Source organism: Pleurodeles waltl, chromosome 9 (assembly GCF_031143425.1).
Source record: "Pleurodeles waltl isolate 20211129_DDA chromosome 9, aPleWal1.hap1.20221129, whole genome shotgun sequence".
NCBI classification, from domain to species: domain Eukaryota; kingdom Metazoa; phylum Chordata; class Amphibia; order Caudata; family Salamandridae; genus Pleurodeles; species Pleurodeles waltl.
The window spans coordinates 1157988015-1158013213 of NC_090448.1; the positions used below are offsets into that span (position 1 = coordinate 1157988015).

Below are 25199 nucleotides of genomic sequence, written 5' to 3' on the forward strand. Positions count from 1 at the left end.
GCGTTCTATTCGGCCTGTAAAGGGGAGTGACTGCAGAGAAGGAAGCGTGAGGGTGGGGTGTGCTCATGGCTGCTTCTGCCCTGGCTGTCCCTGCTGTGGGGTGGGAGGGAATACACTCACCTGCAGGTGCTCTCAGGAAAGCGCCCCTCTTCAATGCGGTCATTTTAAAGAAAGCTGCGAGACAACCCCCAAGTGCATGCCCCCCCTATGGGTGTCTGGATCTCACCCGTTCAAACCTTCTGCTGTGAACACCGACCTGATTTTCCAAACTTTCATGACAGAGCCACAATAGGGGAGGGGCGGGTGTTGGAGTTGTGATGGAGAGAGGGCCAGGCGAGCTCTCGCAGCTGATCCGGAGCGCTCTAACCAGCTAAAGAAACAAGGAAGAAAAGCCAATATTCCCACCAGGGATCTCGCAAACAGATGACGAGTACTTCCGGGAGAGGTCAGTTCTCTTCTAGATGAGGCTAGACAGCAAGTCTTGGCAAAGGCACCAGATGTGGCTGCCTCTCATACTTCGGAGGCACACTCATGCTGGGTTACCTCTGGTGGAATAAGCATAACATCCTAGGAATTGGGGCAGGAACCTCACGCCTACGAAGGAGAAAAATAAATACAATCTCCTGGAATAAGTGCTTCACGTGCTTATGTAGCAGGGAAACATAACCCTAAGTGACAAAAAGATTTAAAAGGCTTAATTCTGTCCACGTGCAACTGAAGAGCACAAGAACCATCCCCACCAAAGATCTTAGTTGAAAAAGTCGAACTGTTCTATCCAGAATAGGTTGGCTGACGCTGCTTAAGAAATAGATATGCCTTGTTCTTATTAAAGCCAAAGAAGGGCGCATTTATCATTCTGGCCCAAGTGATGGCCACAAAATTGCAAAGTCTGATGATACAAGACATGTCACAAAAGGTCACTTGTTGAAGAAGTTCATGCAGAAACTTGAAGGAAGTCCTGGATAAGACTGGTATGGGCCCAGAGATAAAGGGATTGATCTTGTCCAGTGACAAAGATACAGAAGCTAGGCTAAGAGTAAATGGCACATCAGCAAAACCCTTCACGTTACAGGGAGGGACAACACAAGAGTGCCCTTGTCTCCATTTTTATTTGACAAAGCATTCAAATCTCTTCCATTCCAAAGGAATAAGCTGGACAGGATCCAGGGACTTCCATTTGGCCAGGGAGGAGTAAAAGATATGTCTCTTTGAAGATGACACATTGTTAACATTGACTAACCTATTGCAAAAACCATACTAGTAGAAACCTTGAAATAAGTTGAACTAATATCAGGGTTTAATGTAAATCAACAGAAGTCTTAGATATTAAATCTGGCCCTCACAGACAGAGAAATAGAGTAAATTAAACCCAATTGCCCGTTTAGGTGGGTCTCATTCAAATAGGTTATTGGGCCTACATTTTAGCAACAAATTGGAGAATTAGGCCAAAGCTAACTAACCAGAACTCAAAAAACATCAAGGGAACTATACAGATGGATTTCTTTTAGTTCCAGACCTGATGGGCTTCACACAATAAAAATGAATATCCTGGCCTGCCTCTTGTACTTTTGTCCAGACCATGTCAGTAGCCATCTCAAATGACAATATTGGGGTCATCCAAAAAGACTCAGTTTCAGTCATACGTGCAGGCATAAATCTCAGGTAAATGTGAAAATAATGGTGGCCCCGGGAGAGAAAGGGAGATTGGGATGACCCACAGACTATCCTATTATAGACGGGCTCACCTCTAAATTCTGGTGGGATGGACTGCACGAAAAACAGAGAAAACCGGTCTCTCAATGAAAATAGGAATAGTTGGGAGATCACAGTGGATCTAGCATGACAGACAAATCCCCAAAACCCTGCAACACATAGGTAGCTATCCCAGTGACGATAGCGTTCAAGGTTTGGCATATGGTGGCAAGGCGGCGCAAAACATTGTTCCATCCTAGAAAACACCAATACATGATAATCACTCATTTAAACGTATGTTAAGGCTAGACTTCTTTAAGTGATGGAAAGAGAGAGAACGTCACATACTCTCAGGCATCTTAAAGAAGGTGAAAAAAAAAGTAATCTGAAAAATGTAAGAAAGAGTATGGCACAACAGAGAAGGGAAGGTGACAATATCAACAACTGAGACACTGAGGGTCTCATTTGGACCTCAGCAGACGGGTTACTCCATCACAACGGTAATGGATATCCCGTCAGCCGAAATATAAATCCCATTAAAGACTATGGGATTTAGATTTTGGCAGATGGGATAACGGAGTAACCCGTCTGCCAAGTTCTAATTCAGGCTCTGGGTATTGAATCTGCAAATCAGGTCAGAGACAACAAAGGATCTGAAAACTTTACCAGGATCCAACTGGGAAGTAAAGGTGGGATATCTTGCATATGGAAAACCCTAACAGATAAGGAAAAGATGGGGGACGGCTAGTGGGAATACCAAAAACCTGGACCCACATACTGAAAAGCAACATAACAGATGAGGAATGGGAAACACCGTGCAGGGACAACCAGAGAATTCACACAAGCATCCTGTACATGGCATCAACTTTCAAAATACAGTGCCACTGGAACAGAACAACTGGAAAATGAAAACTGATATTCCAAACAGTTTTGGATAGGTGCTGCAGATTTGAGGCTTCACGTTTGGTGGGAGTGCCCTACACATCTTTTGGAAAGAGATACTGTGTCACATTAACCGAGTACTGGGCTATGAAATGCCAGCGGACTCTGGAATAATACTATTGGGCTTACCACACAGAGATATTGCACAAATACATTTATCACATAGGGCAGTGCTGTGGCAAATTATGTGAACTGCTCTTTTGCCCATATACGTTTTGGGAAAAGAAGGACCCACCATCTGTAGCCCATTGATGTGGGAAACCTTGGCCCATACTCGCGTACGAAACAATGTAACAAGCAGAGAAGAAGTTCATCAAGATCTTGTAAGCTTTGAACAAAGACCTACTGTTGCATAGATGTAAAATTGACCTGAGACCCTTTGACTGCTTGTAACAGCAAAACAACAAAACACATTCCTTTGCACCTGGCATCTGTCGTCTTTGGATCTCCTGCGGCAGGTCTGTAGGATTCTTCTGAAATTTCATCAGGCCTAAAGGAGAGCCTGGAGGCACGGCGTGTGGACATTGTATCTTGACAGTGTTGAGAACCCAAATTTACTAGGTTGTAAGTGCCCAACAATAGAAAAACAAATTAGCCCCCTGCTTCTGACTCAGGATGCCTCGCCTCTACTGCACAATTGTAGGAGTACACAATGAAGCTCAGAAGGCAAGCTGCATTCTGGGAAGAGGTAGCAAAGTCAGGAGTGATTGAAGGCCAGGAATGAATTTGGGAACAGCCTTGGTGTAAAAGCTATGAAACACTGAGTTTGTAGAGGATGTGGAAATAGTTGAAGAAACAACACCAACAAATTTCCAACTTATCGATAAAGACAAGAACAGTCTTCCAAACAACAGAAGGGTCTAAAACCTTTGTCTTCGCTTGATAAGATAGCTCATAGTAAAGTAGATTTAAAGGTGCACCAGTCATAGACAAGGCAAACAAAGTGAGACCTGTGGAGGGTTATCATTTTATAGATTTTGTCTGCTGCTCTGAACTCTGTGAGTGTCCAAAGCAGAACCTCCCAACAATCTCTAGAGTAAGACAGTTGTGAATCTCATCAAGGCTCCCATAGTCCTGAGAATACAGGTCCATCACAGATATGGGGTCTACCCAGTAGACCAGCAGACATCACAAAAGTTTAATCTGAAAGAGTCCAATACTTTGCTGAGTACTAGATTCCAAACGAGATCCAGACCATGACATAAGACTGTCCTTCTGCCAAGATTCTCATGTTAAATACGGTTACGTCAAGAGACGCAGCCGGTCAAGAAAAATACGAAGTGAAGTTGGCTTAAGAAACAGTCTAAATCCTGATTAGTTTTTGGTGCACTGTACTGTGCAGTTAAGCATGAGGTGTCATCCAAGGTCCTGATTTCTGAGTCCACTCAAGGCTTCTTAAGGGCAGTCGGTGGTGGAAGAGACGTAGGGAGGATGAAGAGGAACCGCAGACCATGCCTCAGCCGGATAAGCTTGCTCAGATAACTAGAACTGCACGACCACACCAACAGTGTGACTCTTGGACATTTCAACGCAAGACATACCCCGACGCACTCTACATATACATGTTGTACTTCAGCTGGGATCCTACTACATGTTAACACCCTTCTTGCATACCCTGCACAATCAATCAATCAATCAATCAATCAATCAAATAATTTCTTAAGCGCACTATTCACCTGTTAGGGTCTCAAGGCGCTGTGGCGGGTGGGGCGGGGGAGTGGTGTTGCCGGTTACTGCTCGAAAAGCCATGTTTTAAGGTGCTTTCTGAAGGTTAGGAGGTCCTGGGTCTTGCGTAGGTTGGTGGGGAGGGAGTTCCAGGTCTTGGCGGCGAGGTGGGAGAAGGATCTGCCGCCGGAGGTGGTGCGTTGGATGCAGGCGACTGTAGCGAGGGCAAGGTCGGCGGAGCGGTCGAGTTGGTATGTGGAAGTTTACTCGTTCGTTGAGGTAGGCCGGTCCAGTGTCGTGGAGGGCTTTGTGAGCGTAGGAGAGGACTTTGAAGATGATCCTTTTGTTGATGGTCAGCCAGTGTAGGGATCTGAGGTGGGTGGATATGTGTTCGTGGCGAGGGAGGATGAGGATGAGACGTGCGGCTGCGTATTGAATTCGCTAGAGTTTTCTTTGGAGGTTGGCTGTGGTCCCTGCGTAAAGGGTGTTGCCGTAGTACAGTCTGCTGCTGATGAGGGCATGGGTGACCGTTCTTGTCTCTAAAGGAATCCATTTGAAAGTCTTGCGTAGCATGTGAAGGGTGTTGAAGCAGGAGGATGATATGGCGTTGATTTGCTGGGTCATGGAGCGAGATGACTCTAGAGCAATGCCAAGGTTGCGTGTGTGGGCGGTGTGTGTAGGGGGTGGTCCGAGGGTGGTGGGCCACCAGAAGTCGTTCCATGCCATCTTGTTGGTGCTGAAGACGATGATTTCTGTTTTGTTTGAGTTTAGTTTGAGGTGGCTTGCTGTCATCCATTTGGAGATGTCGAGGAGTCCGGCGTGCAGGTTTATCTTGGCGGTGGCTGGGTTCCTGGTGAGGGAGATGATGAGCTGGGTGTTGTCTGCGTATGAGATGATGGTGATTCCGTGGGGGCGGAGAATGTTGGCGAGAGAGGCCATGTAGATGTTGAAGAGGATGGGGCTGAGGGAGGATCCTTGGGGGACCCCGCAGATAATCATGGTGGCAGGAGACCGGAAAGGAGGGAGGTGAACTCTTTGGGTTCTTTCGGCGAGGAAGTAGGTGAGCCAGTCCAGGGCCCTGTGTCGAATTTCGGCATCAAAAAGGCATGTGCGGAGGGTTTGGTGGCATACAGTGTTGAATGCTGCGGAGAGGTCTAGGAGGATGAGGGCGACGGTCTCGCCCTTGTCCACTCTGCTCCTGATGTCGTCTGTGCAGGCGATGAGGGCGGTCTCAGTGCTGTGGTTCTTGCAGAATCCAGACTGGGAGGCGTTGAGTATGTGGTTTTCTTCTAAGAAGTGAGACAGTTGGGTGTTGTAGGAGGCTGGCCTGGCTTGTAGTGGGTACCAGAGGTACTTACACCCTGTGCCAGGTCCAGTTATCCCTTATTAGTGTAGAAGAGGTGTTTCTAGCAGCTTAGGCTGATAGAAGGTAGCTATGGCAAAGCAGCTTAGGCTGAACTATGAGACATGTAAAGCTCCTACTATACTACTGGTGTCATATGCACATTATCATAAGAAAACACAATAAACAGATACTTTATTTTTATGACAATATGCAAAAAGTATCTCAGTGAGTACCCTCAGTATGAGGTTGAGAAATATACACAAGATATATGTACACAAACCGAAATTATGCAGGAAATAGCAAAAGGAAGTAATGTAAGCAATGTAAAGTTACAGTAGATTGCAATAGAAGCACATAGGTATAGGGGCAACACAAACCATATACTCCAAAAGTGGAATGCGAACCACGAATGGACCCCAAACCTATGTGAGCTTGTAGAGGGTCGCTGAGACTGTAAGAAAACAGTGAGGGTTAGAAAAATAGCCCACCCCAAGACCCTGAAAGGTAGGTGTAAAGTGCACCTACTACCCCCAGAGAGCACAGAAGTCGTGATAGGGGGATTCTGCATGGAGAACAAACACCAGCAATGCAACAACAGTGGATTTCCGGACCTGAGTACCTGTAAGACAAGGGGACCAAGTCCAAGAGTCGCAATAGTGTCGAGAGTAGGCAGGAGTCCAGGAAATGCCAGCTGAGGGTGCAAGGAAGCTGCCACCGGGTGGAAGAAGCTTGGTGTTCTGCAAGAACGAAGAGGACTAGGAACTTCCCCTTTGGAGGATGGATGTCCCACGTCGTGAAAAAGCTTGCAGAGGTGTTCCCACGCAGAAAGGCTGCAAACAAGCCTTGCTAGCTGCAAGGGTCGCGGTTAGGGTTTTTGGATGCTGCTGTGGCCCAGGAGGGACCAGGATGTCACCACTTGGATGAGGAGACAGGGGGCGCCCAGCAACGTAGGGAGCCCTCACAGAAGCAGGCAGCACCCGCAGAAGTACCTGAACAGGCACTTAGAAGAAAAGTGAACCGGAGTCCACCCGAAGTCACAAAAGGGAGTCCCAAGATGCCGGAGGACAACTCAGAAGGTTGTGCACTGCAGGTTAGAGTGTCGGGGACCCAGGCTTGGCTGGGCACTAAGGAAATCCTGGAAGAGTGCACAGTAGCCGGAGCAGCTGCAAATCACACGGTACCCAGCAATGCAGTCTAGCGTGGGGAGGCAAGGACTTACCTCCACCAAACTTGGACTGAAGAGTCACTGGACTGTGGGAGTCACTTGGACAGAGTTGCTGAGTTCCAGGGACCACGCTCGTCGTGCTGAGAGGGGACCCAGAGGACCGGTGATGCAGTCTTTTGTTGCCTGCGGTTGCAGGGGGAAGATTCCGTCGACCCACAGGAGATTTCTTCAGAGCTCCTGGTGCAAGAAGGAGGCAGGCTACCCCCAGAGCATGCACCACCTGGAAACAGTCGAGAAAGCCAGCAGGATGAAGCGATACAAGTTTGCTAGTAGTCGTCTTGCTACTTTGTTGCGGTTTTGCAGGCGTCCTGAGCAGTTAGCGGTCGATCCTTTGGCAGAAGGTGAAGAGGGAGATGCAGAGTAACTCTGGTGAGCTCTTGCATTCGTTATCTGGTGAGATCCCCAAAGCAGAGACCCTAAATAGCCAGAAAAGGAGGTTTGGCTACCTAGGAAGGAGGATTGGCTACCAAGAGAGGTAAGAGCCTATCAGAAGGAGCCTATGACGTCACCTGCTGGCACTGGCCACTCAGAGCAGTCCAGTGTGCCACAGACACCTCTGTTTCCAAGATGGCAGAGGTCTGGGACACACTGGAGGAGCTCTGGGCACCTCCCCTGGGAGGTGCAGGTCAGGGGAGTGGTCACTCCCCTTTCCTTTGTCCAGTTTCGCGCCAGAGCAGGGCTGGGGGATCCCTGAACCGGTGTAGACTGGCTTATGCAGAGATGGGCACCATCTGTGCCAATCAAAGCATTTCCAGAGGCTGGGGGAGGCTATTCCTCCCCAGCCTTCACACCTATTTCCAAAGGTTGTGGGTGTTACACCCTCTCTCAGAGGAAGTCCTTTGTTCTGCCTTCCTGGGCCAGGGCTGCCTGGACCCCAGGAGGGCAGAAACCTGTCTGAGGGGTTGGCAGCAGCTGCAGTGGAGACCCCGGAAAGGCAGTTTGGCAGTACCCGGGTTCTGTGCTAGAGACATGGGGGATCATGGAATTGTCCCCCCAATGCCAGAATGGCACTGGGGTGTCAATTCCATGATCTTAGACATGTTACATGGCCATGTTCGGAGTTACCATTGTGACGCTGTACATAGGTAGTGACTTATGTACAGTGCACGCGTGTAATGGTGTCCCCGCACTCACAAAGTTTGGGGAATTTGCCCTGAACGATGTGGGGGCACCTTGGCTAGTGCCAGGGTGCCCACACACTAAGTAACTTTGCACCCAACCTTCACCAGGTGAAGGTTAGACATATAGGTGACTTATAAGTTACTTAAGTGTAGTGGTAAATGGCTGTGAAATAAGGTGGACGTTATTTCACTCAGGCTGCACTGGCAGGCCTGTGTAAGAATTGTCAGAGCTCCCTATGGGTGGCAAAAGAAATGCTGCAGCCCATAGGGATCTCCTGGAACCCCAAAACCCTGGGTACCTCAGTACCATATACTAGGGAATTATACGGGTGTACCAGTATGCCAATGTGAATTGGTAAATTAAGTCACTAGCCTGTTAGTGACAAATTTGGAAAGCAGAGAGAGCATAACCACTGAGGTTCTGGTTAGCAGAGCCTCAGTGAGACAGTTAGGCATCACAAAGGGAACACATACAGGGCACATACTTATGAGAACTGGGGCCCTGCCTTGCAGGGTCCCAGTGACACAGACTAAAACAACATATCTACAGTGAAATATGGGGGTAACATGCCAGGCAAGATGGTACTTTCCTACAGGTGTTGACTATCTTCTCAGCTACCTGTGCGGGACAGGGAAGAAGAGAGATGGGACGGTAGTTTGTGAGGTCTTCAGAGTCTGCTTTGGGTTTTTTGAGGAGAGCGCTGACTTCAGCGTGCTTCCAAACATCTGGGAAGGTTGCGGTGTCGAAGGAACTGTTGATGACTGTGCAGAGCTGGGGAGCGATAATTTGGTTGGCCTTGTTGAAAATGTGGTGGGGCAAGGGTCTGTAGGGGAGCCTGAGTAGATGGGGTTCATGAATTTGACGATTTCTTTGTCATTGGTGGGGGTCCAGGTGTGTAGTTGGTTGGTGTGGGAGGGTGTTGTGTTGGTTGTGTCGGTGGTGGTGATGGTGGGTGCTGATGCTGTGAAGCTGTTGTGTATGTCTGCGATTTTGAGGTGAATGTAGTTGGAGAGGGAGTTGCAGAGGTTTTGGGAGGGTGGAGGGTCGATGGTGCTGGATTTGGGTTTGGTGACTTCTTTGACGATGGCAAAGAGTTCCTTGCTGTTGTGTGTGTTGTTGCCTATGCGTTCTTTGTAGAAGGACCGTTTGGTGGTCCGGATGAGTTGGTGGTGTTTGTGCATGGCTGTTTTGAGTGCGGAGAAGTTGCTCATTGATGGTTCTTGGCGCCAGGCTTTCTCAATTTAATGGCATTCTCGTTTGGAAGCCTGGAGTTCTGTGGTGAACCAGAGGGCTGTCTTGACAGTGCGGGTGGTGTTGTTTGTTTTCAATGGGGCGAGGGAGTCTGCATAGGTTGTTAACCAGTGTGTGAGGTCGTGGGTGGCGGTGTTGGGGTTGTTGGTGATGGGAGGTGGAGCTTGTGTGAGGTTGGTGATCAGGTGTTCTTTGGAGATCTTGTTCCACTTTGGTAGGGTGTAGTGTGTTGTTGGTGGGTGGGGGGGTTTCATGAAGGAGAAGTGGACGCAGTGGTGGTCAGTCCAGTGGAGCTCGTGGTGTGAGTGAAGGCGATGTGGTTGCTGGAGGTGAAAATGGCGTCAAGCGTGTGTCCTGCTGAGTGAGTGGGTGAGGTGACCAGTTGCTTGAGGTCGAGGTTTGTGAGGTTGTCCAGCAGGGCTGTGGAGTTGCAGTCATGGGTGCTTTCCAGGTGAAAGTTGAGGTCACCAAGGAGTATGTAGTCTGTGGAGGTGAGGGCGTGGGAGTTGATGGTATCTGCGATGGCGTCGCAGAATAGGGGACGGGGTCCTGGTAGTCTGTAAATGAGGGTTCCTCTAAGGGTGGTGTTGGCGTTGATGTGTATTAGAAAGTGTAGGTGTTCTGCGTTGTCTAGGGTATCGTTGGGGGAGATTTTGATGGTGTTTTTGTGTATTATGGCGATACCTCCTCCTGATTTGTTTACGCGGTCTCTACGGGGGATTTTGTAACCTTCTGGGATGGCTATGGCTTTGTCAGGTTCTGATGAGGGGTTCATCCATGTTTCCGTGAGGAAGGCGATGTCAGGAGAGTATGTTGTGAGCAGGTCCCAAAGCTCGATGGCGTGCTTGTGGACGGAGCCGGTGGTAAGGAGGATGCAGTTAAGGTGGTTGCGGGGTTTGGTGTTATTGTGGTGCGTGTTGGTGTTGCGGGTATTAGTGTGAGTGCAAGAAAAATGGCATGAGTGGCATGTGAATGGTCCATGTGTGTGTTTGGGGTTGGCCTGGGCCCAGGCGGGGTGCTGGCCCGGGTTGAGGGCATGGAGTTCTGTGGAGGAGTAGTGCTGCTTCGGGAGGTCGGAGAAGCGTGGACCAGGGGGACGGGCGCTGGGCGCGGTCCAGGCTCGGACGGGCGCAGACGGGCTTGCCTCTGGCACACCTCCTTTTGTTAATACCAGTCTTCTGTGTGTTCTAAAGAGCGGCCTGATCCACTGTGAGGGCACATTGCAGACCGGATGTGATTCTGGCTTCCATGCGTCATTTCCTTTTCTGTGTGTTTTCTTTGCTTCAATCTTTGCTACTGTGGTGCAATGCAGGCAGCGAAATGCTTGCTGTAATATAGTGTGTAGAGTTACTCTGCATACCCTATACGGTCTTAAAAATGCAACATTTCTGCTGAAATTAACTATACGGGCAAAAGTGCACTTAATGTAAAGGGCTCAAAATGTGCATGACTTTGCACATGTCAGAGAGCCCTGCACTAGAGTTCCAACCCCAACAAACCAATGCTGATTTTTCAACAGGACGGTGGATGAAGGCAAGGCATTTCCTATGCCTATATAGCTCTATAGTGGACCATTTATGTGCCCCCCCCCCATGTTTCCCCCCCCACCAGGGATGATTTTTTTTTGTTAATGGCTTATTTTGACTTGCTAAAAGTTCAAGGATATCATGAAAAAGTGTATGAATATAACTGAAATGTTCTTCACAGCCGAACAGCTTCTGAAATCAGATTCCAATTTCAAAGATTTTGTGAATTTACGCGCACAGTTATATACTCATTTTCTACCTATATTGAGAATTACTTTCAAAAACATTAACCGTATTTACATGAAATCAAATAAATACGCAGACAACAATGGCCTTTGACATCATATGGTTGGTGTTGGAGTCCAGCTCTTTTTTTTTTTTAATGCCTGGGCTAAAGATCCACTGTGGGGGTTAAAATATGAATATTACATTTTGGCGCCTTCCCTCTCCTTATAACTTTACTCATCCTGACCCATTACTGCCAAACATTCCGAAAATTTGTTTATTGTTTTTTAGGGGAGAGCGTAAAGCGCTCCGTTCCCTGTTGTGATCTCTCTTTGGGATTCTAACCACGCCCGTGCCACGTCAGTCACTTACATTGGTTCGTGGGCTTGGCCTTTTAAAATCGGCTTGCTTTCATTGGTGAAAGGCATGCATACATCATGCCTTTTCCGATGTTTAGCCCTCCTCGAGCGCACCAACCAACTACTGGAAACATACGAGGCTCCATGTTTTCCGTATGGTTCCTGGACTACTTTTTCTCTTTATTTCGCAGCGTGGTCGTGCTATGTTTTACACAGCACGATCACACTTTTTTTTTTTCCATTTAATGTGGCAAGAAAAGTCTGGATAGGAATTTACAACGCTAATACCTCTAACTTGACAAAATGCGAGACCCGTAACATTGCAAATGCTTGTTAAGTTTTAAGCATATTTTTGTGCTCGTGTTCTGTAGTGTAGGTCATCCGTTGATAGTCATGATGCGCTAAATTCTACACTCACCCCTAATCTGACACAAAATAAAAAAACGCCACAATTTAGGAATTTTCAAACAGAATACCTTGGAGCAACTGCATACACATTACCCTCACATTAAGTATTTATACAATTTAAAAACCTAGATTTAAAAAATACAAATTCAAAGCTGTCTTGTCTACCAATGATATGAACAAATCTATCATCTAACTAAAGTGGTTATGTTCTCTGGTACTTCTTTTCCTTATAGGATCACTTGCCTCTTTGAGAGCAAGAGAGTCTATGTCGATGAGCTTTTCACAGTCATTAACACTTTCATCTTATGACGACACTTTTGACTCATGCATCACAACACACTGTCCAGCTCGCGGCTGAAAGCTTACCAAGGAAGGACAGGTTATTCTCCAGGAGCTTCTCTCGCAGCAAGACTTCATGCTCATGTCCGATGGAGCTGAGGCGCAATGTCAAGGAAATATGAGACGTTTCAACATGCTCAAAATATGTGAAAAACTGCATCAAGGATGATCTGGACATCTCAGTACTGAATGGTTAACAAAATGGTCACCATCCTGTAGTGTTCCACACAATATATCCTGAGCGCCCCAGCAATCTAGAAATGGAAGTTGAGCAATGCTATCCAATTACTATAGAAATACTACTTGGACTGGTGTGTTCTGGTTTGTAGGACAAGTCAGTAAATATGTAAATAGCCCACTTAATGGTCCTTGGCATGATTATGGGAAAAACTTTGGAGGTTCAATCAACCAAGCCTCTAATCTTTCAAGAAGCAAATAATGCTGGTAAACTGATCAACTGCCTTGCGTAAAAGGGAGGCATCACTTTCGATACGAAGGCTAAGCTAGTCAGCAGCACCAATATGTCTGGGATATGCGGTTATAAGATGGTACTTGCAGTTCACTTACTCAATGAGCTGAACTGATCACCATGAAAAAGACTGTCTTCAAGGTCAAGAAAGGTAGCGAGCAGCTATATGTATTTTCGAAAGACGTACACTTAAAAAATGTCAAGAGTACGTTAAGGTCCCACTGTAGTATCACAAAAGACTGGGGTGGGAACATGTGTATCAAACGTTTAGTAAACATCTTCACAAAAGGCGATTTAAATAAGGACAGTTGACGTGACAAATGACAAACTGCAGAGAAATATTCTTCTACCATGCCCACTGCAAGAGGGTTGAGCTAAAAACGAAACAAACCAAAGGAATGTAAGTGGGCCACTGTCCTGAGCACCACACCAGGTTACACATTTCTCCAATGCCCAGCATAAGTGGATTTCGTGGAGGGGCAACTGGTGTCAAGGATTATATCCACCACTTCAGGCAGTAAACCAAAAGCTGTCAAAGGAGGGCGGTCAAACTCCACCCATGGACACGTAAGTTGCGTAGATTCGGGTGAAGGACCCAGTTTTGCTGCTGAGTCAGGGGGTCCTCCCAAACTGGTAGCCTGACTGTAGGACAGCTGCTTAGACTCAGGAGTTTGGGTACCACCCTCTCCTGGCTCAGCCTGGTCGACTAGCATGAGCTGAGGTTGGCTGTTCTTGATTTTCATCAGAACCCTGAACAAGAGTGGTGGGCTGTTACATTCCTGCTGGAACGCCCCTCCTAGCAAGTGTTCTAGTTTTAAATAATGTTTATTAGTTTCATATTTCAACTACTGTAACTTTTATACATATCTTCGGTCCACTAAAACTACCATAATAAAACTGTAACATCAATACCCCCACCCACAGTTACACCTAATCAAGTAAAGCAGGTGCCAAAATAATAAATAAGGGGCAAAAATATTCCACAGGAACAAGTATATCACAGTATTACCCATTATCACCCAATATATCTGTACCAAACTAGATTTTTCTTTTTTCATCCACATGGACTCGGAGCTATTCGACAAATCGGTGTCCCCTTCCAGGGCGGACGAGCTCTCCACCTGGTGTTCCCAGGCTTTAACCTTTTCAATTTTCCTCGCCCTCTCTTTATCGCGTGAAATAACAACACTCTCCAAGCTTGCCCATCTAACCATTTCCTTACGCCATCTAGTAATGGGAGGACCATGTGCCGATTTCCAGTGCACAGTCAATTCTCATTTAGCCAGAATCAATCTTAAATCACTAAGGGCCTGATTACAACTTTGGAGGAGGTGTTAATCCGTCCCAAAAGTGACGGTAAAGTGACGGATTTACCACCAGCCGTATTACGAGTCCATTACATCCTATGGAACTCATAATACGGCTGGTGGTATATCCGTCACTTTAGGGACGGATTAACACCTCCTCCAAAGTTGTAATCAGGCCCTAAATCTAGTAGTAGTTTTCTTTTTTTGGGGGAGATGGTATCCCCCAAAAGGCAGACTAAAAGGTGTACAAGTGATATCCATTCATATATTATATTATTTCCTTCCAGAATTCCGCTCGTGAAGGGCAGGGCCATACCAGGTGGAACATTTCTGCCCCCAACACCCCCACATCTAGGGCATTTTGCAGCAGTAGTCACATAGAACCTGTTAATCCTGCAAGGTGTAAGATAAGCTCTTTGCAGGATATAGAAAATAATAATTTGAACTTAGCATTACTAGAAACAGCTGGCATCATTAATTTGGAGCACTAAGTCTTTCCCATTTTATTTTAACCTTGGCAAGAGGAGAACGACTATTTGCACGAATCACATGATATACATACGTGACCTCTCTTACACACCAAGTTGTGGTAAAGAGCTGTTGACACACCTGATGCGTGGCAGGTTCAGCATCTCTATTTCTCCAATAATTCCTGATTGTTGCAACCAATGCCTTGTGTACTAAAAAGGATCCTCTAGGTATTGCAAATTCTGCAGTCAGGTTTTCAAACCTAAGCAATACTCCATCCCAATCTAAATCCCCAACACTGTTAACCCCAAAGTACACCATTCAATCCCTGCTCACCCTCTTACCCGGACCATTAATTTAATCCATTTTAATGGCATATCAGGTGAATAGGGCACCTGGTCCAGGGATAGCTGAAGGCAACATCACCAGCACTTCTGCATCACTAGGAGACTCTTGAGAAATTGAAGGCAGTCACCGCTGAGGAAGGAAGAAGACTTTCAATAAATCAGGCATTGAGTCAATAGCACCCTCCTCAGTTTTCGTTTGACAGTAAATCGACTTGATTAACCATTGTAGTTAAGCCGCCAGATAATAAGGTTCAAGATCAGGAGGAGCCAACCTTCCCTCCGTTATACGGCGCTGTAGTTTTGTTAGTGCTACTTTACGGCTACCAGTTACCCTAAACAATTCCAGAAGCAGCAATTCCAGATCCCTAAACAATTGGCGAGGCACCACCAACTGCAACGTGCTAAAGAAATAGAGCAATCTGGGTAACGCCATCATTTTAGCTTCCGCTATTCTGCCAGCCACAGATTCTGTAAGCGTGTCCAAAAATGAATACTACTTCTAAGTGCTCTAACTGCTGCCCCAATATTCCATCTAATAAATCTTGATGGCTATGATATATTATAACACCTAAATATTTAATGAAGGTACACAAAAATGTTTGACACTGCACATCCTTGACAGTGGTGAAAAGATCTAACCTAGGCTTTCCCTACTGTTGGAAGTCACGGTACGCCACAGCGTCTGCTCAGACTATCTGTTCTGGCATTTAAAGACCCTGCCAGATGGTGGGCGACCAGGAAGATGCTGTGCGCTCTTGCCATTTTCAGGGACACAGAGGACTCCGGACCCCACATCCACCCTGCGTGCTGCACATGGCAGTGGTACTATTCGCGAGTCCCTAACCCCGCCTCCCCGTGATGGATGGCAAAGGGTCTTCTGGGCCTGATGAATGGCCTGCACCCCCAGAAGATTGAAGTAGAGTGAACTTCCACTGAAGACCAGAGACCTCTACCATCCCCAAAGGACTACCCAGTTGCCCCTAAAAACTAATAGCAATGCATCTGTCCGGTCTGTCAGCTCTGGGTGGGGAAAGGACAGTGCCCTGCCGCAGGACAAATTGTAAACAGTCCGCCACCACTCCAGATCGTGAGCGTCTCTTCCGAGACGTGGACAGTGTTGGAAAGGCAGCCTTGATACGGCGTACACTGGCATGTAAGTTCCACTGCTGGGCCAGCAGTGAGAGTATTGGGACAGAGGTACCCGTGGATCCTAATGCTACACCACACAATGCTACATGTTCGGAACCACTCAAGGTCAATGCAGTGAAAGCTTTAATACTAAATATAAATGAGGATTCCTTATTGGACCCATGCCCTGCCTCCTGCCATCATACGGCAGGGATTCTCTGGCACCTGTCATTATAGATTTGAGCAATCTTTCTATTGGTTAGGCAGCCTGTCCTCAGCGATGGAAGAACGCTCAAACTCTTCCAATCCTAAAGAAACCTTCTGCAGACCCACTCAAAGTTGTCAAACTATAGGCCTATCTCACTTTCTGTCACAAAAATATTAGACACAGATATAGGTCAACAAAGTGCTTGATAAAACACAAGTAGGTTTTAGACCACTTCACTGCACTGAGACTGCTCTTGTGTCAGTTTTGGATAATATTAAGATGCTATTGGATGGACCATGAAGTTCAGCGTTGATCCCGTTGGAGCTTAGCGTTGCATTTGATAAGGTCTCTTGTTTTGCTCTAGAGGCTGCAGATGTCGGAAGTGCAAGGTAAATATTTAAATTGGTTCTCTTCATTGTTATCCAATCATTCTCAAACGGTGCGAATGGTGACTTTCTCCTATCATAATGAACGACTGTGTAGCATGCCCCAAGGTTCCATATGAAGCCCCTACTTGTTTAATATTTATGAGGCTCCCCTTGCTTCACTAATAAAATAATTTGCATTATCAATTAAGTCGTATGTTAACTATACTCAAATTGTTGTCTCAGTGGTGGATAACGATAAAGCTGCCTCAAACGGATAAATAAATGGATATGCAGCAATGCATTAAAGGTGAAAGGAGATAAGATGGAGCTGCTGTGTTTTGGCCAATGGGCAATCACCAATGCACCAAATCAGTGACTCTCTGAATTAGGAATCCTCCCATTCCAGAAGCTAAACATGTGGGGGGATAAGAAGAGAATATAGTTCAACATTGCTTGTATGTCTCATCGAGCGTAAAATAAGCTGCGTCCTGAAATTATATCAGAGAAACTTCAGATTATTTTCTGAGCCGGCCTTTACGGTTTGCTAATGCTTTCCTTTTCCCTGAATAAGACTGACCCGAAAAGGCGGTAGAGCATTTTCTTTTTTGGCTCCCAAATTGTTGAATGACCACTTCCTTCAAAGGTTGAAGGAAATTACCTAAAGTTTCGTAAAGGTTTGAAGACCTGGTTGTTTCAGTAAACGGGTTGCTGTATCAGGCTTGCAACACCAGGACAAACTTGTCAGGGCAACAGGTGTGCTTTATAAAACTATTTTATTAGCATCATCATGAGCCACCTTGTGTGGTTGACAAGGAGGATTTGTGAAGCTAATATGACGAAAAACCCCTGAGCTATATTCATCTGGATCCAGGGTCAAGCCTGAACCATCAGGGTCATAGCCCAAATGTCCCACGCGAGTTTCAGCGAAGGAATGGCCTTGAGCTTCTCCATGTCCAGAATCACCCCAATGAGTGGAAGTCTCTTTGATGGAATCATATGGAACTTTGGATTATTTATGATAAACCCCAACAATGTTAGGAGTGCCGTCATCATTCGGAGGTGGTCCATGACAGGCTGTAGCAAGTCCACCTCCAGCAACTGGTTGCTGAGGTACAGAAATGCAGGAGCTCCTGACTGCTGAGGATGGGCAGCGACCACTGCCATCACTTTTGTGGACACCAAGGGGGTGCTGATGAGGCTGAAGGGGAATATGGAAAACTGGAAATGCTCCTAGCCTACTTTGAATAGCAAGCAACGCCTGCAGGACAAGTACATGAAGCATCATCGTGCAAGTCCAAGAAACCCATCCAGTCTCATACTGTAAAGGAAGCTACAAAGACCACAAACCTTGCTGCACTTCTCATCTATAGTTTAAAAGGATCAGACTACAACTTTAAAATCACATCACTGGCTGGCTAGGAATGAAAATGTCACTTACCCAGTGTACATCTGTTCGTGGCATTAGTCGCTGCAGATTCACATGTTTAGCACAGTCTGCTGCCTGGTGTTGGGCTCGGAGTATTACAAGTTGTTTTTCTTCGAAGAAGTCTTTTTTGGTCACGGGACCGAAGGACTCCTCCTTCTTCGGCTCCATTGCGCATGGGCGTCGACTCCATCTTAGATTGTTTTCCCCGCAGAGGGTGAGGATGGAGTTGTTTGCTATAAATAGTGCCCATGCAATGGAGTGAATACGTATGTACATAAAAGGTTTATAATAATTATTTACAAATGTACAAATGTTTAAGATTTAAGATTTACTTCTAAACGGCTACAGGCTTCCCGGGGAGGCGGGAGGGCACATGTGAATCTGCAGCGACTAATGCCACGAACAGATGTACACTGGGTAAGTGACATTTTCAGTTCGATGGCATATGTTGCTGCAGATACACATGTTTAGCATAGACTATAAAGCAGTTACCTCCCCTAAAAGCGGTGGTTTAGCCTGTAGGAGTTGAAGTAGTTTGGAATAATGTTCTTAGTACAGCTTGGCCCACTGTAGCTTGTTGTGCATTTAGTACGTCTACACAGTAGTGTTTAGTAAATGTATGAGGCGTAGACCAGGTTGCAGCCTTACATATTTCGCTCATAGGAATGTTTCCTAGAAAGGCCATTGTAGCACCTTTCTTTCTGGTTGAGTGTGCCTTTGGTGTAATAGGCAATTCTCTTTTGGCTTTAAGATAGCATGTTTGAATACATCTGACTATCCATCTAGCAATGCCTTGTTTAGAGATTGGATTTCCTATGTGTGGTTTTTGAAAAGCTATGAACAGTTGTTTTGTTTTCCTGATTAGCTTTGTTCTGTCAATGTAGTACATTAGTGCTCTTTTGATGTCTAATGTATGTAGTGCCCTTTCAGCCACGGAATCTGGTTGTGGGAAGAACACTGGCAATGCTACTGTTTGATTTAAATGGAATGGTGAGATTACTTTTGGTAGAAATTTTGGATTTGTTCTTAGAACTATTTTATTTTTGTGTATTTGAATAAATGGTTCTTGTATGGTAAATGCCTGTATTTCACTTACTCTTCTGAGGGATGTGATTGCAATGAGAAATGCGACTTTCCACGTTAGATATTGCATTTCACAGGAATGCATGGGTTCGAAAGGTGGACCCATGAGTCTTGTTAAGACGATGTTAAGGTTCCATGAAGGAACTGGTGGTGTTCTTGGTGGTATAATTCTTTTTAGCCCTTCCATGAATGCTTTAATAACTGGTATTCTAAATAGAGACGATGAATGAGTAGTTTGTAGGTAAGCAGATATTGCTGCGAGGTGTATTTTTATAGATGAAAAAGCGAGGTTTGCTTTTTGCAAATGTAGTAAGTATCCCACTATGTCCTTTGTAGAGGCATGCAATGGTTGGATTTGATTGGTATGGCAGTAGCAAACAAATCTTTTCCACTTAGATGCATAGCAGTGTCTAGTGGAAGCTTTTCTAGCTTGTTTTATGACCTCCATACATTCTTGTGTGAGGTCTAAGTGTCCGAATTCTAGGATTTCAGGAGCCAAATTGCTAGATTCAATGATGCTGGGTTTGGATGCCTGATCTGTTGTTTGTGTTGTGTTAACAGATCTGGTCTGTTGGGTAGTTTGACATGCGGTACTAGTGAAAAGTCTAGTAGAGTTGTGTACCAAGGTTGTCTTGCCCATGTGGGTGCTATTAGTATGAGTTTGAGTTGGTTTTGACTCAACTTGTTTACTAGATATGGAAGAAGAGGGAGAGGGGGAAAAGCGTATGCAAATATCCCTGACCAACTCATCCATAGAGCATTGCCTTGTGATTCGCGGTGTGGGTACCTGGATGCGAAGTTTTGGCATTTTGCGTTTTCTTTTGTTGCGAACAAATCTATCTGGGGTGTTCCCCAAATTTGAAAGTATTTGTTCAGAATTTGGGGGTGAATTTCCCATTCGTGGACTTGTTGGTGGTCTCGCGAAAGGTTGTCTGCTAGTTGGTTTTGGATCCCTGGAATAAATTGTGCTATTAGGCGAATGTTGTTGTGAATCGCCCACTGCCATATTTTTTGTGTTAGGAGGCACAATTGTGTTGAGTGTGTTCCTCCTTGTTTGTTTAAATAATACATTGTTGTCATGTTGTCTGTTTTGACAAGAATGTATTTGTGTGTTATTATGGGTTGAAAGGCTTTTAACGCTAGAAATACTGCTAACAGTTCTAGGTAATTGATATGAAATTTTGTTTGGTGTACATCCCATTGTCCTTGAATGCTGTGGTGATTGAGGTGTGCTCCCCACCCTGTCATGGAAGCATCTGTTGTTATAACGTATTGAGGCACTGGGTCCTGAAATGTCCGCCCTTTGTTTAAATTGTTGCTGTTCCACCATAGAAGCGAGAGGTATGTTTGGCGGTCTACCAACACCAGATCTTGAAGTTGACCCTGTGCCTGTGACCATTGTGATGCTAGGCACTGTTGTAAGGGTCGCATGTGTAGTCTTGCGTTTGGGACAATGGCTATGCATGATGACATCATGCCTAGAAGTTTTAGCACCAATTTTGCTTGTATTTTTTGGTTTGGAAACATAGCACTTATTACTTTGTGGAATGCTTGCACTCTTTGTGGACTTGGAGTGGCAATTCCTTTTGATGTGTTGATGGTTGCTCCTAGATATTGTTGTGTCTGACACGGTTCGAGGTGTGATTTTGTATAGTTGATGGAGAAACCCAGTTTGTGAAGGGTTTGTATGACATATGTGGTGTCGTTTGTGCACTTCTTTACTGTATTGGTCTTGATTAGCCAATCGTCCAGGTAGGGAAACACGTGTATCTGTTGTCTTCTGATATGTGCTGCTACTACTGCTAGACATTTTGTGAACACTCTTGGTGCAGTTGTTATTCCGAATGGTAAGACTTTGAATTGGTAATGTATTCCTTTGAATACGAACCTTAGGTACTTTCTGTGAGAAGGGTGTATCGGTATATGAAAGTACGCATCTTTTAGGTCTAATGTGGTCATGTAATCCTGCTGTTTGAGCAGTGGAATGATGTCTTGTAGTGTGACCATGTGGAAGTGGTCTGATATGATGTAGGTATTTAGTGTCCTGAGATCTAATATTGGTCTTAATGTTTTGTCTTTTTTTGGAATTAGAAAGTACAGGGAGTAAACTCCTGTGTTTTTTTGTTGTACTGGTACTAGCTCTATTGCATCCTTTTGCAGTAGTGCTTGAACTTCTAGTCCTAAAAGTTCTAAATGTTGTGGTGACATTTTGCGTGTTTTTGGAGGGATGTTTGGTGGGAATGTGTGGAATTTTATGCAATATCCATGTTGGATTATTGCTAATACCCAATTGTCTGTTGTAATCTGTTGCCAAGATTGGTAGAATTGGCATAGTCTTCCCCCCACTGGTGTTGAGTGAAGGGGTTGTGTGACTTGAAAGTCACTGTTTAGGTGGAGGTGTTTTTGGAGTTTGGAATCTTCCCCTACTCCTTGGGAATTGACCCCCTCTATATCCCCTGAAACCTCCCCTGTAAAGAAATGGCTCCCTGTTGCAGTTACCCCCCACTTTTTGCCTGATACTGATGCTGACTTGACTGAGAAGTGTGCTGGGACCCTGCTAACTAGGCCCCAGCACCAGTGTTCTTTCACCTAAAATGTACCATTGTTTCCACAATTGGCACACCCTGGCATCCAGCTAAGTCCCTTGTAACTGGTACCTCTGGTACCAAGGGCCCTGATGCCAGGGAAGGTCTCTAAGGGCTGTAGCATGTATTATGCCACCCTAGAGACCCCTCACTCAGCACAGACACACTGCTTACAAGCCTGTGTGTGCTGGTGAGAACAAAATGAGTAAGTCGACATGGCACTCCCCTCAGGGTGCCATGCCAGCCTCTCACTGCCTATGCAGTATAGGTAAGACACCCCTCTAGCAGGCCTTACAGCCCTAAGGCAGGGTGCACTATACCATAGGTGAGGGTACCAGTGCATGAGCACTGTGCCCCTACAGTGTCTAAGCAAAACCTTAGACATTGTAAGTGCAGGGTAGCCATAAGAGTATATGGTCTGGGAGTCTGTTTTACACGAACTCCACAGCACCATAATGGCTACACTGAAAACTGGGAAGTTTGGTATCAAACTTCTCAGCACAATAAATGCACACTGATGCCAGTGTACATTTTATTGTAAAATACACCACAGAGGGCACCTTAGAGGTGCCCCCTGAAACTTAACCGACTGTCTGTGTAGGCTGACTAGTTCCAGCAGCCTGCCACACCAGAGACATGTTGCTGGCCCCATGGGGAGAGTGCCTTTGTCACTCTGAGGCCAGTAACAAAGCCTGCACTGGGTGGAGATGCTAACACCTCCCCCAGGCAGGAGCTGTGACACCTGGCGGTGAGCCTCAAAGGCTCACCCCTTTGTCACAGCCCAGCAGGGCACTCCAGCTTAGTGGAGTTGCCCGCCCCCTCCGGCCACGGCCCCCACTTTTGGCGGCAAGGCTGGAGGGAACAAAGAAAGCAACAAGGAGGAGTCACTGGCCAGTCAGGACAGCCCCTAAGGTGTCCTGAGCTGAGGTGACTGACTTTTAGAAATCCTCCATCTTGCAGATGGAGGATTCCCCCAATAGGGTTAGGATTGTGACCCCCTCCCCTTGGGAGGAGGCACAAAGAGGGTGTACCCACCCTCAGGGCTAGTAGCCATTGGCTACTAACCCCCCAGACCTAAACACGCCCTTAAATTTAGTATTTAAGGGCTACCCTGAACCCTAGAAAATTAGATTCCTGCAACAAGAAGAAGGACTGCCCAGCTGAAAACCCCTGCAGCGGAAGACCAGAAGACGACAACTGCCTTGGCTCCAGAAACTCACCGGCCTGTCTCCTGCCTTCCAAAGATCCTGCTCCAGCGACGCCTTCCGAAGGGACCAGCGACCTCGACATCCTCTGAGGACTGCCCCTGCTTCGAAAAGACAAGAAACTCCCGAGGACAGCGGACCTGCTCCAAGAAAAGCTGCAACTTTGTTTCCAGCAACTTTAAAGATCCCTGCAAGCTCCCCGCAAGAAGCGTGAGACTTGCAACACTGCACCCGGCGACCCCGACTCGGCTGGTGGCGATCCAACACCTCAGGAGGGACCCCAGGACTACTCTGATACTGTGAGTACCAAAACCTGTCCCCCCTGAGCCCCCACAGCGCCGCCTGCAGAGGGAATCCCGAGGCTTCCCCTGACCGCGACTCTTTGAACCTAAAGTCCCGACACCTGGGAGAGACCCTGCACCCGCAGCCCCCAGGACCTGAAGGACCGGACTTTCACTGGAGAAGTGACCCCAGGAGTCCCTCTCCCTTGCCCAAGTGGAGGTTTCCCCGAGGAACCCCCCCCTTGCCTGCCTGCAGCGCTGAAGAGATCCCGAGATCTCTCATAGACTAACATTGCGAACCCGACGCTTGTTTCTACACTGCACCCGGCCGCCCCCGCGCCGCTGAGGGTGAAATTTCTGTGTGGACTTGTGTCCCCCCCGGTGCCCTACAAAACCCCCCTGGTCTGCCCTCCGAAGACGCGGGTACTTACCTGCAAGCGGACCGGAACCGGGGCACCCCCTTCTCTCCATTCTAGCCTATGTGTTTTGGGCACCACTTTGGACTCTGCACCTGACCGGCCCTGAGCTGCTGGTGTGGTGACTTTGGGGTGGCTCTGAACCCCCAACGGTGGGCTACCTTGGACCACGAACTGAACCCTGTAAGTGTCTTACTTACCTGGTAAAACTAACAAAAACTTACCTCCCCCAGGAACTGTGAAAATTGCACTAAGTGTCCACTTTTAAAACAGCTATTTGTGAATAACTTGAAAAGTATACATGCAATTTTGATGATTTGAAGTTCCTAAAGTACTTACCTGCAATACCTTTCGAATGAGATATTACATGTAGAATTTGAACCTGTGGTTCTTAAAATAAACTAAGAAAAGATATTTTTCTATATAAAAACCTATTGGCTGGATTTGTCTCTGAGTGTGTGTACCTCATTTATTGTCTGTGTGTATGTACAACAAATGCTTAACACTACTCCTTGGATAAGCCTACTGCTCGACCACACTACCACAAAATAGAGCATTAGTATTATCTATTTTTACCACTATTTTACCTCTAAGGGGAACCCTTGGACTCTGTGCATGCTATTCCTCACTTTGAAATAGCACATACAGAGCCAACTTCCTACATTGGTGGATCAGCGGTGGGGTACAAGACTTTGCATTTGCTGGACTACTCAGCCAATACCTGATCACACGACAAATTCCAAAATTGTCATTAGAAATTGATTTTTGCAATTTGAAAAGTTTTCTAAATTCTTAAAAGTCCTGCTAGGGCCTTGTGTGTTAAGTCCCTGTTTAGCATTGTCTTTTAGAGTTTAAAAGTTTGTTAAAAGTTTGAAATTAGATTCTAGAAACAGTTGTAGATTCTTAAAAGTATTCCAACTTTTAGAAACAAAATGTCTAGCACAGATGTGACTGTGGTGGAACTCGACACCACACCTTACCTCCATCTTAAGATGAGGGAGCTAAGGTCACTCTGTAAAATAAAGAAAATAACAATGGGCCCCAAACCTACCAAAATACAGCTCCAGGAGCTTTTGGCAGAGTTTGAAAAGGCCAACCCCTCTGAGGGTGGCAACTCAGAGGAAGAGGATAGTGACTTGGAGGACAATTCCCCCCTACCAGTCCTATCTAGGGAGAACAGGGTCCCTCAAACCCTGACTCCAAAAATAATAGTCAGAGATGCTGGTTCCCTCACAGGAGAGACCAACACCTCTGAAATCACTGAGGATAGCCCCAGTGAAGAGGACATCCAGTTAGCCAGGATGGCCAAAAGATTGGCTTTGGAAAAGCAGCTCCTAGCCATAGAAAGGGAAAGAAAAGAGATGGGCCTAGGTCCCATCAATGGTGGCAGCAACTTAAATAGGGTCAGAGATTCTCCTGACATCCTAAAAATCCCCAAAGGGATTGTAACAAAATATGAAGATGGTGATGACATCACCAAATGGTTCACAGCTTTTGAGAGGGCTTGTGTAACCAGAAAAGTGAACAGATCTCACTGGGGTGCTCTCCTTTGGGAAATGTTCACTGGAAAGTGTAGGGATAGACTCCTCACACTCTCTGGAAAAGATGCAGAATCTTATGACCTCATGAAGGGTACACTGATTGAGGGCTTTGGATTCTCCACTGAGGAGTATAGAATTAGATTCAGGGGGGGCTCAAAAATCCTCGAGCCAGACCTGGGTTGACTTTGTAGACTACTCAGTAAAAACACTAGATGGTTGGTTAACTGGAAATGAAGTGTGTGACTATGTTGGGCTTTATAATTTGTTT

The 25199-nt window shown here is 46.2% G+C and overlaps 1 protein-coding gene across 2 annotated transcripts in view; it reads right to left on the bottom strand.

Annotated features, from left to right (window-relative positions):
* The window catches only part of CDIN1 (CDAN1 interacting nuclease 1), a 574168-nt gene that overhangs the window by 240525 nt on the left and 308444 nt on the right, over positions 1-25199 (bottom strand). For both annotated transcript variants that reach the window (XM_069209034.1, XM_069209035.1), the window contains exon 9: positions 12127-12194. In XM_069209034.1, coding sequence (XP_069065135.1) covers positions 12127-12194 — 68 coding nt within the window. The remainder of the gene's footprint in view (positions 1-12126; positions 12195-25199) is intronic.